Source organism: Lontra canadensis, unplaced genomic scaffold (assembly GCF_010015895.1).
Source record: "Lontra canadensis isolate GAN:19392208 unplaced genomic scaffold, GSC_riverotter_1.0 scaffold113, whole genome shotgun sequence".
NCBI lineage: Eukaryota > Metazoa > Chordata > Mammalia > Carnivora > Mustelidae > Lontra > Lontra canadensis.
This window is the reverse complement of record NW_022631107.1, coordinates 5,301,290-5,313,454: the sequence shown is the minus strand read 5'-3', so window position 1 is coordinate 5,313,454 and position 12,165 is coordinate 5,301,290. Positions and strand designations below refer to the sequence as shown.

The window sequence follows — 12,165 nt, the reverse complement described above, 5'->3', positions numbered from 1 at the left end:
TTCCACCTGCTCTTGATTGGTTGACTAAAAGGTGCTCTGTCTGTCTCAGGTCTGGGGAGAAGGCTTCGCTGCCCGTCTTCCTCCTGGTGCATCTCTTACTTTGTATTCGATAACATGTGATTTCAAGCTTGGACAAGACATTCTTAGAGCAATAATATGACAATTCCTGGACTCCTTACTTACTGAGCCAGGCACAGTGCTCTGCACTTTTCCTCACACCACTCTACTTAATACTTCCTTCCCTTGCTTCTCTGATATTTGCAACTCTATCAATTTTTCATTGCTGTGAAACCAAGAATTCATAGAGAAACACCCTTTCTCCTCCTTTTAAAAACCAGTCTTCTGGGGCGCCTGGGTGGCTCAGTGGGTTAAGCCGCTGCCTTCGGCTCAGGTCATGATCTCGGAGTCCTGGGATCGAGCCCCGCATCGGGCTCTCTGCTCAGCAGGGAGCCTGCTTCCTCCTCTCTCTCTGCCTGCCTCTCTGCCTGCTTGTGATCTATCAAATAAATAAATAAAATCTTTAAAAAATAAAATAAATAAAAACCAGTCTTCTGTCTGAACTTACAGGTTGTTATGGTCAATGTTTGTGTGCCCCTATAATTCATCATGTTGAAATTCTAAGCCCCAGAGATGAGGGTGTTAGGAGATGGGGCCTTTGGGAGGTGCTTCAGTCATGAAGGTGGAGCCCGCAGGAATGGGAGTAGTGCCCTTACAAGGGAGGTCCCACAGAATGTAGCCCCTTCCACTGTATGAGGACCATAGGGAGAAGACGTTGGCTATGAACCAGGAAGAGGGCCCTCATGAGAATATAACCATGTCAGTGTCTCGATCTTGGACTTCTAGCCTTCAGAACTGTGAGAAATAAGTGTCTGTTGTTTATAAGCTGCCCAGCCTGTGGTGTTTTGTTGTAGAAGCACCAATGGACTAAGGTTCTATTTTCTTGCCTCATTTGGTCTTTGACCCATTCTGATACGGCTTTCACTGCTACTACTCTATGGAAATCACCCTTGCCAAAGTCACGGATGGTTTTCATGTCCTTAAATCCAGTTTTTGTCATACACAATGGGCCACTTCCTCCTTAAAATAGTCTTGTTCTTGGCTTCTGTGATATTACAGATTGTTAGTTTCCTCCTCCCACCCAGACTTCTCCCTTTCCTGTACCCTATCAGCCTTTCTACTCAGCCCTTAATGTTACATACAGTTCTTCAGGGTTCTGTCTTAGGCATTCTCGTTTAGTCTTCTAACAAATAATTTCTTATGAATCTACTATGGGCTAGAGAATGTTGTTGCCAAGCGCTGCATATATGGTCCCTGTTCTTAGGGAATTTAGAAGAGAAGCTGTCCACCATAAGTTACACAGTTAATTATTTTACTATAGTCATGACAAAGACTTAAAAAGTTCAGCTCCTACACATTGTAATGCTTTTACAGATTAATTAGAATGAACTTAGCTGTGTCTAAAATTCCAAAGATGCAACCCCTTTAGTCAAGGGAGAAACAGAAATATTCTTAACAGCTAAATGTCTTCTTATAGTTGAGAAAGGAAAAAAAAAAAAAAAGAAACAAGGATATAATTCCTTTGACTCTATCAATTGAAACTAAAATTCTTCTTATTCTCATTTCCTGCTTTGATTTGTTTTTAGTAGGCAAATCTCTAGTCTGTCTAAAGGGATCAAGGGTGATACTAGAGCTCTTTTTTTATGAAAATGCATTTGATGCCAAAGCCTGAATCACCTCCAGGATGAAGCCTTGGTTTCTCAGGCCTGCCTTACTCTTGTGCTATTTTGGGAAATCATGGTCACTTCCTAAGTATTAATCTTACCTTGAACCAGACTATTGCATGCCAGAACAGTTGGTAGTGAGTCATTAAAGAGAATAATCACTGCGCCATTCACATTTGAATTTGCTTACATTTGGAAAAACGTTGCTTTTTGATGATTCCTAAAATCGAGAACATCTTTCCAAGGAGCACTGACTAAATGAATATAAATTAATTAGAAACACATGGAATAAATTTGGAGCTTGTAAAATATTTTTTAGAGATGTAGTTGACTAAATTAGAAATGGATCAGAATGAACCAAAGTATTTGAACAATAACTTTACAAAGGCCTTTTGAAGAGACACAGATGCTGGGAGCCAAGGTCTCTCAGTCTGGCAGGGACCCAAGGGGCTTGACGTTCACATTTGGTTGACATTAAAACAATTGAAAGTTGCCTGTTGGTGTCTTCCGTAGTTTCCCATCAGTAGATTCCAGTATCTGCTATATGAAGAGGCAGACTTCACACCTGGATTTCAAAAGCTTGGTTTGGCCCCTAAATGATTTGGTTAATGGTCCCTGATACTTGAGCATTTGGGAGGTGCTAGTGCTTTCTACCAATCTCCCCATAGTCCTGTGGGTGTAGGGTATTAGAGCCTATTTTTGGATGGGGAAATAGATATGGAAGTTAGGTAACTTGCCTAAATGGCAGTCCCGGCAGTGCGGCTTGGAAACCTCAACTCTTCACCCAAAGAACCTATGTTTCTCCCTTCTCATAATGATTCAATATGTGACTTTTAACCTTAGTATCTGTGTTTAAGTTTAACCCCACACCCCACCCCAGTGTGGCTTTTCTCGAAAGCTCATCCCTTTCTTCCCTCTCCACTTCCTCCTTAAGAAGGGGCCCCTTGTTATCTCCAGCCAAGTTCAAAGTCACATGCAGTACAGTCAGTTCTTGGACTATTACAGACCACTTCTTATTACACCTGTGCCTTTTAAGTTTCTCCCCTCCTACTTCTTTCTTCCCTCTTCTCTGACCTCAAGACCTCACACTCTGAGGAGGAATGAGGAAATAGCCATGTGGGTCAACAGGAACCTAATTTTGCTGGCTCCTGGAAATGTCTCTTGTTGGTTTTGTGTGTGTCTTTGTCTCACTCTCCCCTCCTCACTGGATCCAACATACCATGGACCAAGACCTTTGCTCCCACCTGCTTCTTCTGAATGGGTTTGGCCCTCAATTACATAATTTCTATTTCAAACCTTCCTGATGGTGCAAGTTAGACCAGCGGCCTCTAACCAACTTCCTCCTTGCAAATATTTCTCAACTAATGGATTCAGATGGAGGAGAAACTAGGATGCAGTAATTTGAAGTAGAAAAATAAAAATTCTTTAAAAGTTAGGAAAGTCATCAAAGGTAATATAATTCAAAGGGAGGGACGCTGACAGGGAAGTAGGACCCACGGGGTGGGGGGCTGGATAGCTGCACAACTTTGTAGATTGTGCTGTCTGGAACTGTGCTATGCTCCCGAAGTTGAGCAGGTAGAGGGAGTAAAGCAGCTAGATAGTCCAGAGGGGAGCAGATATGCCTGTCTTGTCCCCTTTAAAGCTATGGCTGACACTGTCTCATGGTGCAAAAAGCATTGCCTCACCTTTATGGGCTGTTTTGTGACCATGCTTCATGGAGGAGTTTATACCATTCCTTATAATCTGGCTGGATAGTTTATTCTAGAATGTTCCTGAGTCTGCAGAGTATAAAAACTCAGTTTTAAATCTAAACTTATCATTGGTCTTAGATTCTTGGGACCAAGATTTTGAAATTAGCAAAGAGCCTTGAGGTGAATCAGAACTGGCCTCTCGTCCTTCTGGCTCTCTCTTTACCACGTTTTCTGTTCCCTGCACATGTATCTCATACCTTCCCACTCAGGGCTTTAGCTTCTTCACATAGTGTGAGATGGGAAACAATAATTTTTGACATGGTAGCCTAGGGAATTATTTGTGCCATACTTGGTATTTCCTTCTGCCTAGCACCCATGCAGTAGGTGCTCAATATCTGTATTTTTGGGGGGCCACCTGGGTGGCTCAGTCAGTTAAGCGTCTGACTCTTGATATTGATTCAAGTCATGAGCTCAGGGTTGTGAGATTGAGCCTGGTGTAGGGCTCCACATGCAAGGGAGTCTGTTTGAGATTCTCTCTCTCTCTCTGTCTCTCCCTCTGCCCCTCCCTGCCTCCAGAGCTCTCTCTCTCAAATAAATAAATTTATCTTAAAAAATTATATATATATATATACATACATATATATATATATATACACACACACATATATATACACACATATGTGTGTGAGTGTGTGTGTGTGTGTGTGTGTGTATTTGTTGAATGAATGAATGAATGCAAGCATTTGGGAAATATTTCCCACCTCCCAATCTAGGTGAGACCACTTTTTCATGTCATGAATAGTGCTTTTTACAGACTATGTTGTGCTGATTTGCCATTGTTAACTAATTTTAACCAAATGGTTGCTGTTCCCAGCTTTTTGCATGATGCCTGGTACAGTGTTGATACATTTTTGTTGAATCAATAAATGTCATGCTTTATGTCAAAGAGTTTTGACTCTTGGAAGGGAAACAAACAAAGCTTTGAATTTACAGAATCAGGAGACTGAAAGGAACACTGAGAAGTCTTCAGGTACATTTTCCTGCTTCCCAGTGGCACCATTCCTACGCATCATCTATGTTCCTGAACACCTACAGGAGGGTCTTTAACCATGTGACTAACAGCATTTTCCAAAGAAACCTCTGTCTTTATTTTACTTCCAGAAGCTGTAAGACATGCATACCATCTTTTTCTTTTTTCCCCCTTTCTTTTCTTTTCTTTTCTTTTCTTTTCTTTTCTTTTCTTTTCTTTTCTTTTCTTTTCTTTTCTTTTCTTTTTCTCTCTCTTTTTAAATTTCCCTTCCAGGAAAAAGAAAGAACAATTAGGCATGCCAAGGCTATAAGTGGCTTCTGGGTCAAATACCTTAGGCAATGTATGGAGTAGAATTAGGTGTCTCCAAATCCAGATCTCTGGTTTGAGTGAAAATCATACTGTACTATGTTTGTCTAAATCTGCAGTCTGAAGACAAAATCCCAAACTTCTGTAGCCTGATGGAGACTTGGGGCTCCTGCTCACAATAATCTGCTCTATGTAAAATTCCAAATATTTTCACCTTTGATTTTTTTCATTTTGACCAATGACGGTTCAGCTAGCATCCAGGGCTTCTCATCAACATCAACAATGTCTGGATGAAATGGGTCAGTAGGTGCTACCACCTTCATTTTAAATTAACAGACTGAAAATAGTATAAATAAAGTAAGGGACTATGGAGCAAAGTAAAAAACTGAATCCCTAAATCCTTCTCCTCTGAGGTGTCATGGAAGAGCCTTGGGTTCTAGCCATCGAGGTTGTTAGAAATAAGTCTAGGTATGATCTGATTCGAGGAAAAGAGAGAGAATTTTTTTTTTAACTTCCTTCACAAAGGCAATTATTGCCATGTGTTTGCTGTGTTGCGTTAGTGGAAACCTACTCAACCACCTGGTGTGATTCATGTGGCCATACCCCAGGGGGTTAGAGGGAAACAGTGCTCTTCCTCTTTACTTTACATAATTACTTCCAACCTCAGAACTTCTCTATTCAAATGGTCTGTGCCAAATAATTCTTGCACTTAGATGACCTCCCAAATTTTGACTTCCATTGAACAAACTCTTCAAACTGGACTGGCTTACCAGGCAATTCAAGGAGTAGGTCAGCTTTTCTCTGTGCGTGTAGAGTGGAGCACATTTCCCATCTATTCCTGTCTTGGGTCTTGCGTAAGTGGGTCCCACTTAGCTGATGTCAGAGTGAGCATGGGCTCTGTGGCTCTGAAGGCCACTGGTGGTAAAATTGACGCTGACTCATAGGCAAGAGGCAACTTTAGCTGGGTTTCTAAGGAACACCCTTTAATAAAAGTATTCCTTCAAAAATTGTCTGAATGTTCACCCTTAGAAATTCTGAGCTTTATCTGAGCTCTTTTGCTGCCAACTTTCCACTTTCTCTCTTTTCTGGATCCTTCCCCCAACTTGGACTTTGGAAAAATCTTTCAGTTGCCCTATTCTAAGAAGACTGACCCTAAATATGGACACTTGATAAATGTGTTATTTGTCAAGTTGGGAAAATTATATATATATTTTAGTGATGCCAAAATAATTGGATACCTGTGTAGAAAAACAAAAACTTGATGACCACCTTACACTATACATAAGATCTCTTTTCAGGGGAACTAGAGTCCTCAATGTAGAAGGCAGCAATGAGTTTTTGGGAAATATGGGAGAGTATTTTTATGATCTTTCAAGGCAGAAAAAGATGGATATATAAACAGGATATATAAAACAGAAACACTTGATAAATGGGACCACACTATAATTACCTTTTGTGTACCCAACTATTACAGAGTAAAAGACAGCTTAAGGGTGGTAGAAAGTATTTGGAAAGCATGTAACTGAAAAAGGGTTTGTATTCAGAACATTTAAAGAACTCTTTCCAAATTAGTAAAGAAAAGACAAAATCCAGTAGAGAAAATAGGCGAGAAACTTGAACAAGTATTTCATAAAGTTGGCATCTAGTGGCCAGTAACAAAGGAAAATGAAAATGAAACCTCACTGTTAAACACCACTTACTATACATCTATCAGAATCACTGAAATTAAAAAGCCAGATAAATATGGTGAGGCTCTGGAGTAAAAGGAACTCACACTCTGTGGATGGAAGTGTAAATTGGTAAAACCACTTGGGAAACCAGTTTGGCATTATTGCTAAAGTTGAAAATATATATGCATTCCCAATGACCTAGCAATTCTACTCCTAAATATAACACCAAATAAATTGGTTACGTGCGCAACAGGAGACATGTCAAAGAGTATTTATAGCTGCCTTTGTTTGCTAAGCTCCTAAAAGCTCCAAGCTTAATGACATAAATGTCCACCAACAGTAAAATAGATAAATTGTGCAATGTTTATGGAGAATACTGTATATCAATGAAATTGGATGAACTCCAGTTACATGCAACAGCATGGCTGAGTCTCAGAAACAAAAAACTGAGCAAAAGAAGTCAGATACAGAATGATTCCTCTTGCCCAATTCCATATTAATGTTTTAAAATAAGCAAAGAAATCTCTTGTAATTTTCTATTACATAAAGTTTAAAAATGGACAAAAACAATGCTTGGGGATTCATAATTATAAGTTAGGATATTAAACAAAGCAGAGAAGTAATTACTATAAAGTTGGGATCATTGTCACCCCCCAGGGGCGAGTGGCAGCTGTGGCAGATGTGCGGAGTTGGGACGTCTGAGCTGAGGGATGGCGATGCCTTGTTTCTTGACATGGATGGCACTTTATAATAAGTTGTCTATTTGATTTTGTGTGTTTTTCTGCATATTATATTTCACAATGAGATTTCTTTTTTTTTTTAATAAAAAAGTCCCCTGTTTACAGTCCCAATCTTGCCTCCCGTGAGTCTGTCTCTCTCTTCACCACTCTGCTCTCCATCAGGAGAAGGAACATCCTCCCTTCCCTTATTTTCCCCTTTTCTCAGCTCCCACTCGTAACACAAACTGCCCCTATCCACACCCCCGGTCACCAGTGACCTCTTGGTTGGCAAATCGAATGAACTTGTCTTTGCTGCTGATGTTGTGGTTCCCTTTTCCCTTGGCTTCCCCAGACGCTTCTCTCTCCTGATGTTGCTCCTCCTTCTCTCCTCATGGCTTCTCTGCTTCATTCTCTGATTGCTCCAAAAACACTGAGGCTCCCTAGGTTTCCCTCCTGCTGGTTTCATTCATGCCACTGGCTCATCGCTGTGCTAATGGCCCCCGAGCGCATCATGTTCCCTTCCAGACCCAGGTGCACGCATACCTAGAGCTTCCCACCTCCTCTCCATCTTCATCTAGGGGTAGGGAATCACCCTAATTTCATCCAACAGGCTTCAAAATGAACTCATGGTCTTCCTTGCTCCAACCCTACTTCTGGATTTCCCATCTACATGAAGGGAACCTCTAAGTTGAGCTCTCAAGCTAGAAATGTTGACTTGGTCACTCTTTAACCTGCCCCAACACCAAGAACTACTGTTACTATGTTCACACTGTGTGCTAGGCACTTGCTATAGTCTGAATGTTTCCCCACCAACCCCCCCAGATTTCCTCTTTGGAAAATCTAATGCCCAATGTGACAGATTAAGTGGTGGAGCCTTTGAGGTGATCAGTGTCCTTATAAAAGAAACTCCAGAGAGCTCCCTTGTGCATTCTGCTGTGTGAGGACACACCAAGAAGATGACTGTCCATGAGGAAGTGGCATTCACCAGATACTGAATCTTCTGCAGCCACCATCTTGAACTTCCAGGATCCAGAACTATGAGAAATAAATTTCTGTGTATATGCCACCCAGTCTGTGGTATTTTGTTACAATGACATGAACAAACTAGGACAGAACAGTTTTTTAAAACAAATATTACATGCTTTTTTTTTTCTAACATATATTACCTCATTTGATTCTCTCAGCCTCAAGATATGATATTGTTATTCTACCGTACAGAGAAGAAAATGGAAATATTAATAACCAGAGCAGCCCCTAGGTCACCCTGACTCAATGCTAATTCCATGGCCGAGGGGGCTTCCTACCAGTATCGGTACTTCTTTTTTTTTTTTTTTTAATATTTTATTTCTTTGACAGAGAGAGATCACAAGTAGGCGGAGAGGCAGGCAGAGAGAGAGGGGGAAGCAGCCTCCCCGCCAAGGAGAGAGCCCGATGTGGGGCTCGATCCCAGGACCCGAGATCATGACCCGAACCAAAGGCAGAGGCCCTAACCCACTGAGCCATCCAGGCGCCCCCAGTATCAGTACTTCTGCCCAGAGCTGGTTTTCACCATGATTATCATTCTAACCTCCTAAATGCTGTCCCAACTACACACAAATCTCTTTCTATTTTGTCCACTCTCAGCAGGGCTAGGAGAGTACTTTAATAACTTGACAGTGTATATCCTGGTGGATTCTTTCCCGAGGCCTTCGCACACATGGAGGCTGTGTGATCTGGGGCCACCCTGGCCCTGTCCCTACTCTCCAGCCCCAGCTCATCTTCTGGATCCTGAACACACATGTTCTTTCAGGCTCCTGGGCCTATGCAGACAGTTTTCTTTGCTTGTAGTGCTCTGCTGACACCCCTCCCAGTTCAACTGGGGAATCCCTGCCCATTCTTGAAGCCCTAACTGAGAGACTTCCAGGTCAGCCCAACTCTACTTGCATATGTATTTACAATGCACTTGGTGCTGACTTCTAGCATTATATTTTGTTTTTGTTTTACATCATATTACGATTCTGCTTGCTTTGCTCCTGGAGGGCCAGAATAGTGTATTATCCCTTCTTGAATTGGTATCCCTTTCCAATAGTGACCTATCTGGGAGGAGTTAATGGTTTTGCTGAGTAAATATGTGTCTCTGGAAATTCTTGTCAAACAGCAAGAGTTAGAAGAAATAACCTGGTCACTGCTTGTTGGTGTTGGTGTGTGGTATTCTGCTGGCTTTGAGACCTGGAGATGCTGGGTTTGAGCTCTGGAGATGTTTTGTTTTGATAGAAGAGAATGAGGGATAGAAGTCAGGGTTACCTTTGGTGGATGTGTGTCCCACTGACTAGGCTGTCAGTTGTGGGTGACGTGGATCTCCCTCCTCTGCAGACATCTTTGTCTTGCTGTCACACTCACTTTGACTCTATCCCTTCCATTCTCTTGAACCATAAAGCCCTCGGAGTTGGGACTTTTTCTCATTTAACCCTTATGAAGGGAATTAGGATATGCCATCCCAAAATATACCACTTTGGCTTGAGAGTTATTCTGAGCTGAAAGCAATTGAGAAAAAGCAGACACCAAAAGATCACTTCAGTCTTTGTCTCTCTGTCTACAAGCGGGACATGACTTTCCCTTATGCAGGTGTCCCAACTCCCGTAACAGTACTGGACAAAGAGATGGTACTGGGATAAGATTGCATAACCTCATATCAAACCTTATATTCCATAAGTTTCTCCAATGTATTTCCTACTCACTTCTCCACAGACTATTAGCCCTAAAAGCCCAAGTTCTCTTTCTCTCTCTCTCTCTTTTTTTTTTTGTCTAATCACTTCTCCACAATTTTTTGTCCTTTGTTAAAAGGGTATATAAACCCCTGGGTCTTGAAGTTTCTTTGGATTTTTCACTTCTTTTCTGTGAAGTTGTATGAACACAACATTAAAAATACTAATAAAATTTGTACGTCTTTCTCTGGTTAACCTGCCATTTCTCAGTTTAATTCACAGACTTCAGGTGCTGAATGTAAGAGGATAGAGGATAAAACTTTTTTTCCCTTACACTTATAACCTATGAGATGAAGATCACTGTGACTACATATAGACAACTGAACTGAAGCTCAGGGAAGTTACAGTAATTTGTGGGTGGAAGACTTAGAACTTGTGCCAAAGACCTTTTACTTTCCTTGTTTGTTTCTTTGCTAGTGTCTAAAAGTTTGTTTTGCCTTTGAGGTGACCCTGAATCCCAAGAGGTTTCTGACTCCTGTTGGTGTGGGCTCTTGTGTCAGCTTAAGGAAGGAAACATAGCTAGGGACATCCCTGAAAAATCCCCATCCCAGAGCCAGTCAGAAGAGCCCAGTGTTTCCCTGGGACAGGACACCTTCTAGATCTCTGCAGCAACCCGTCCAGAGTCAGAGGCATTAATCACTCAATGAGTTTTGGTTGATGACATGAAACTGGTTTGCCTAACCTGGCTGCACTGGGGCGGCCACCATGGGACAGGGACTTTGGGACTTGCTGTAAGAGGAAGAACCCCTCAGGTGTTCCCTATATCCAATATCTGGATTCTCCCCATTCTTTCCATTTTTTCCAGCTCTTTGGGAAATACTGTCAGGGCCCGTGAGCCCAAAACAAAAGCCAGAGAGGATAGACTTGTTTCTAAGTGACAGGGCAAGTCAGGGATCAAAACAAGTTCTATTAAAAGAGACTTTTCAGGTTTGTCTGCCCAAGAAGAACCCAAGAAGGAAAAAACAATAGGTTTAAAGTGTTTCCTGAGGAACTCTTACTGCATTTCCATAACCCTGCTGCTTTCTTTCAGAAACTTGCCAAGGTGGTTAGAAAGAGCATTATTTGCAATGACTTTGTCATAAACGAGAGGAACTGTCGGCTCACCTGGAAGCCCATGTTGCTGTAGCCCTCTGCTGGGGGGGGCGTCGTACTCTTCAGCTCCAGGACATCGTGGCCGCTCTTGGAATTGGCTGGGGTCTGCATTCTTTTCGGACGTCTGCTCTAGAGGTTCCTTGTTAGCTCTGAAGAGGATCCCAGGCTCTGCTGATGTCAGAAAGCCACCTGCTGTTTGTGGGAACCCGGGCACAGAGTCTGTGGGGCGGAGCAGGAGCCAGAGGGGGAAGGCGTGGAGGCTTTTGGATCCTCCCATCTCATTATCTTCCTGATTAGCCCTGGAATTGCTGGCCCATTTTTACTCAGGAAAACTCTTACCAGGGCACAGAACAGAAAAGGATGCTTTCCCGATGGTCAGGAGGGAGATAATCTGCTTCCTGTGGATGGTGGTGGGGACTAGGAATCAGGGCAAGGAATGTAAGGGCTCATTGCTACCAATCAACTACTATTCTGTGCTAGGTTCATGCATATTGTATGATTGTATATTGTGGTTGTGGTTTATCTTCCATATAAGCAAAAACGGAGGTGTGGCAAAGTTAATGGTTTGCTCAGGGTAATTTCGTTAGTAAAGGGACGGCGAGAAGCCAAATTCATGTCTAGATGATTTTGAAGCCTTTTTACTACATCCCTGACTGCAGACTGGATTGCTTTTAAAAAATCCAACTCCCAGAAATGCAAATAAGCCTCAGATAAATGGAATGTGACCAACGGCTCACTTAATAAAAGGATTCTTTAGGAAATCATTAGCTATAGGATTCTTTCAAAATAGCAGTTTCCCTTAGTACATTTCAAATGAGCTACAATTGTGGGCCTCTGCGGAAATGGAAATAAGCTTATGATAAGTGAAAAAGCTAGAATTAATAAGTGGAATACTGCATCACACAGTAGATGAAAGAATGGAAGACGGTATCAAATATTACTAATGGTTAGTTCTGGGTTGTGGTTTTATGGGTGGCTCTTATTTCCTCTCTCAGACTTTGCTGAGTTTTCTATAAAGAGCATGATTTACTATTATTATCATGATATAGAGGATATAGTGATTAAGAGCTCACTGGAAACACATGGCCTGGATTCAAATTCTGACTCTACCGCCTACTGCAGCTGACTATAGCTCAAGAGCTAAACCCAGCCAACTGTTTTGCTTTTTCAAGGTTTATTTATTTATTTTAGA

The 12,165-nt window shown here is 41.8% G+C and overlaps 1 protein-coding gene across 1 annotated transcript in view; it reads right to left on the bottom strand.

Moving 5' to 3' along the window:
- The window catches only part of SLC28A3 (solute carrier family 28 member 3), a 54,731-nt gene extending 43,583 nt beyond the window's left edge, over positions 1-11,148 (bottom strand). The window contains exon 1 of the mRNA XM_032840499.1: positions 10,986-11,148. Coding sequence (XP_032696390.1) covers positions 10,986-11,084 — 99 coding nt within the window. The 5' untranslated portion in view covers positions 11,085-11,148. The remainder of the gene's footprint in view (positions 1-10,985) is intronic.
- Between the last annotated feature and the right edge of the window lie 1,017 nt (positions 11,149-12,165).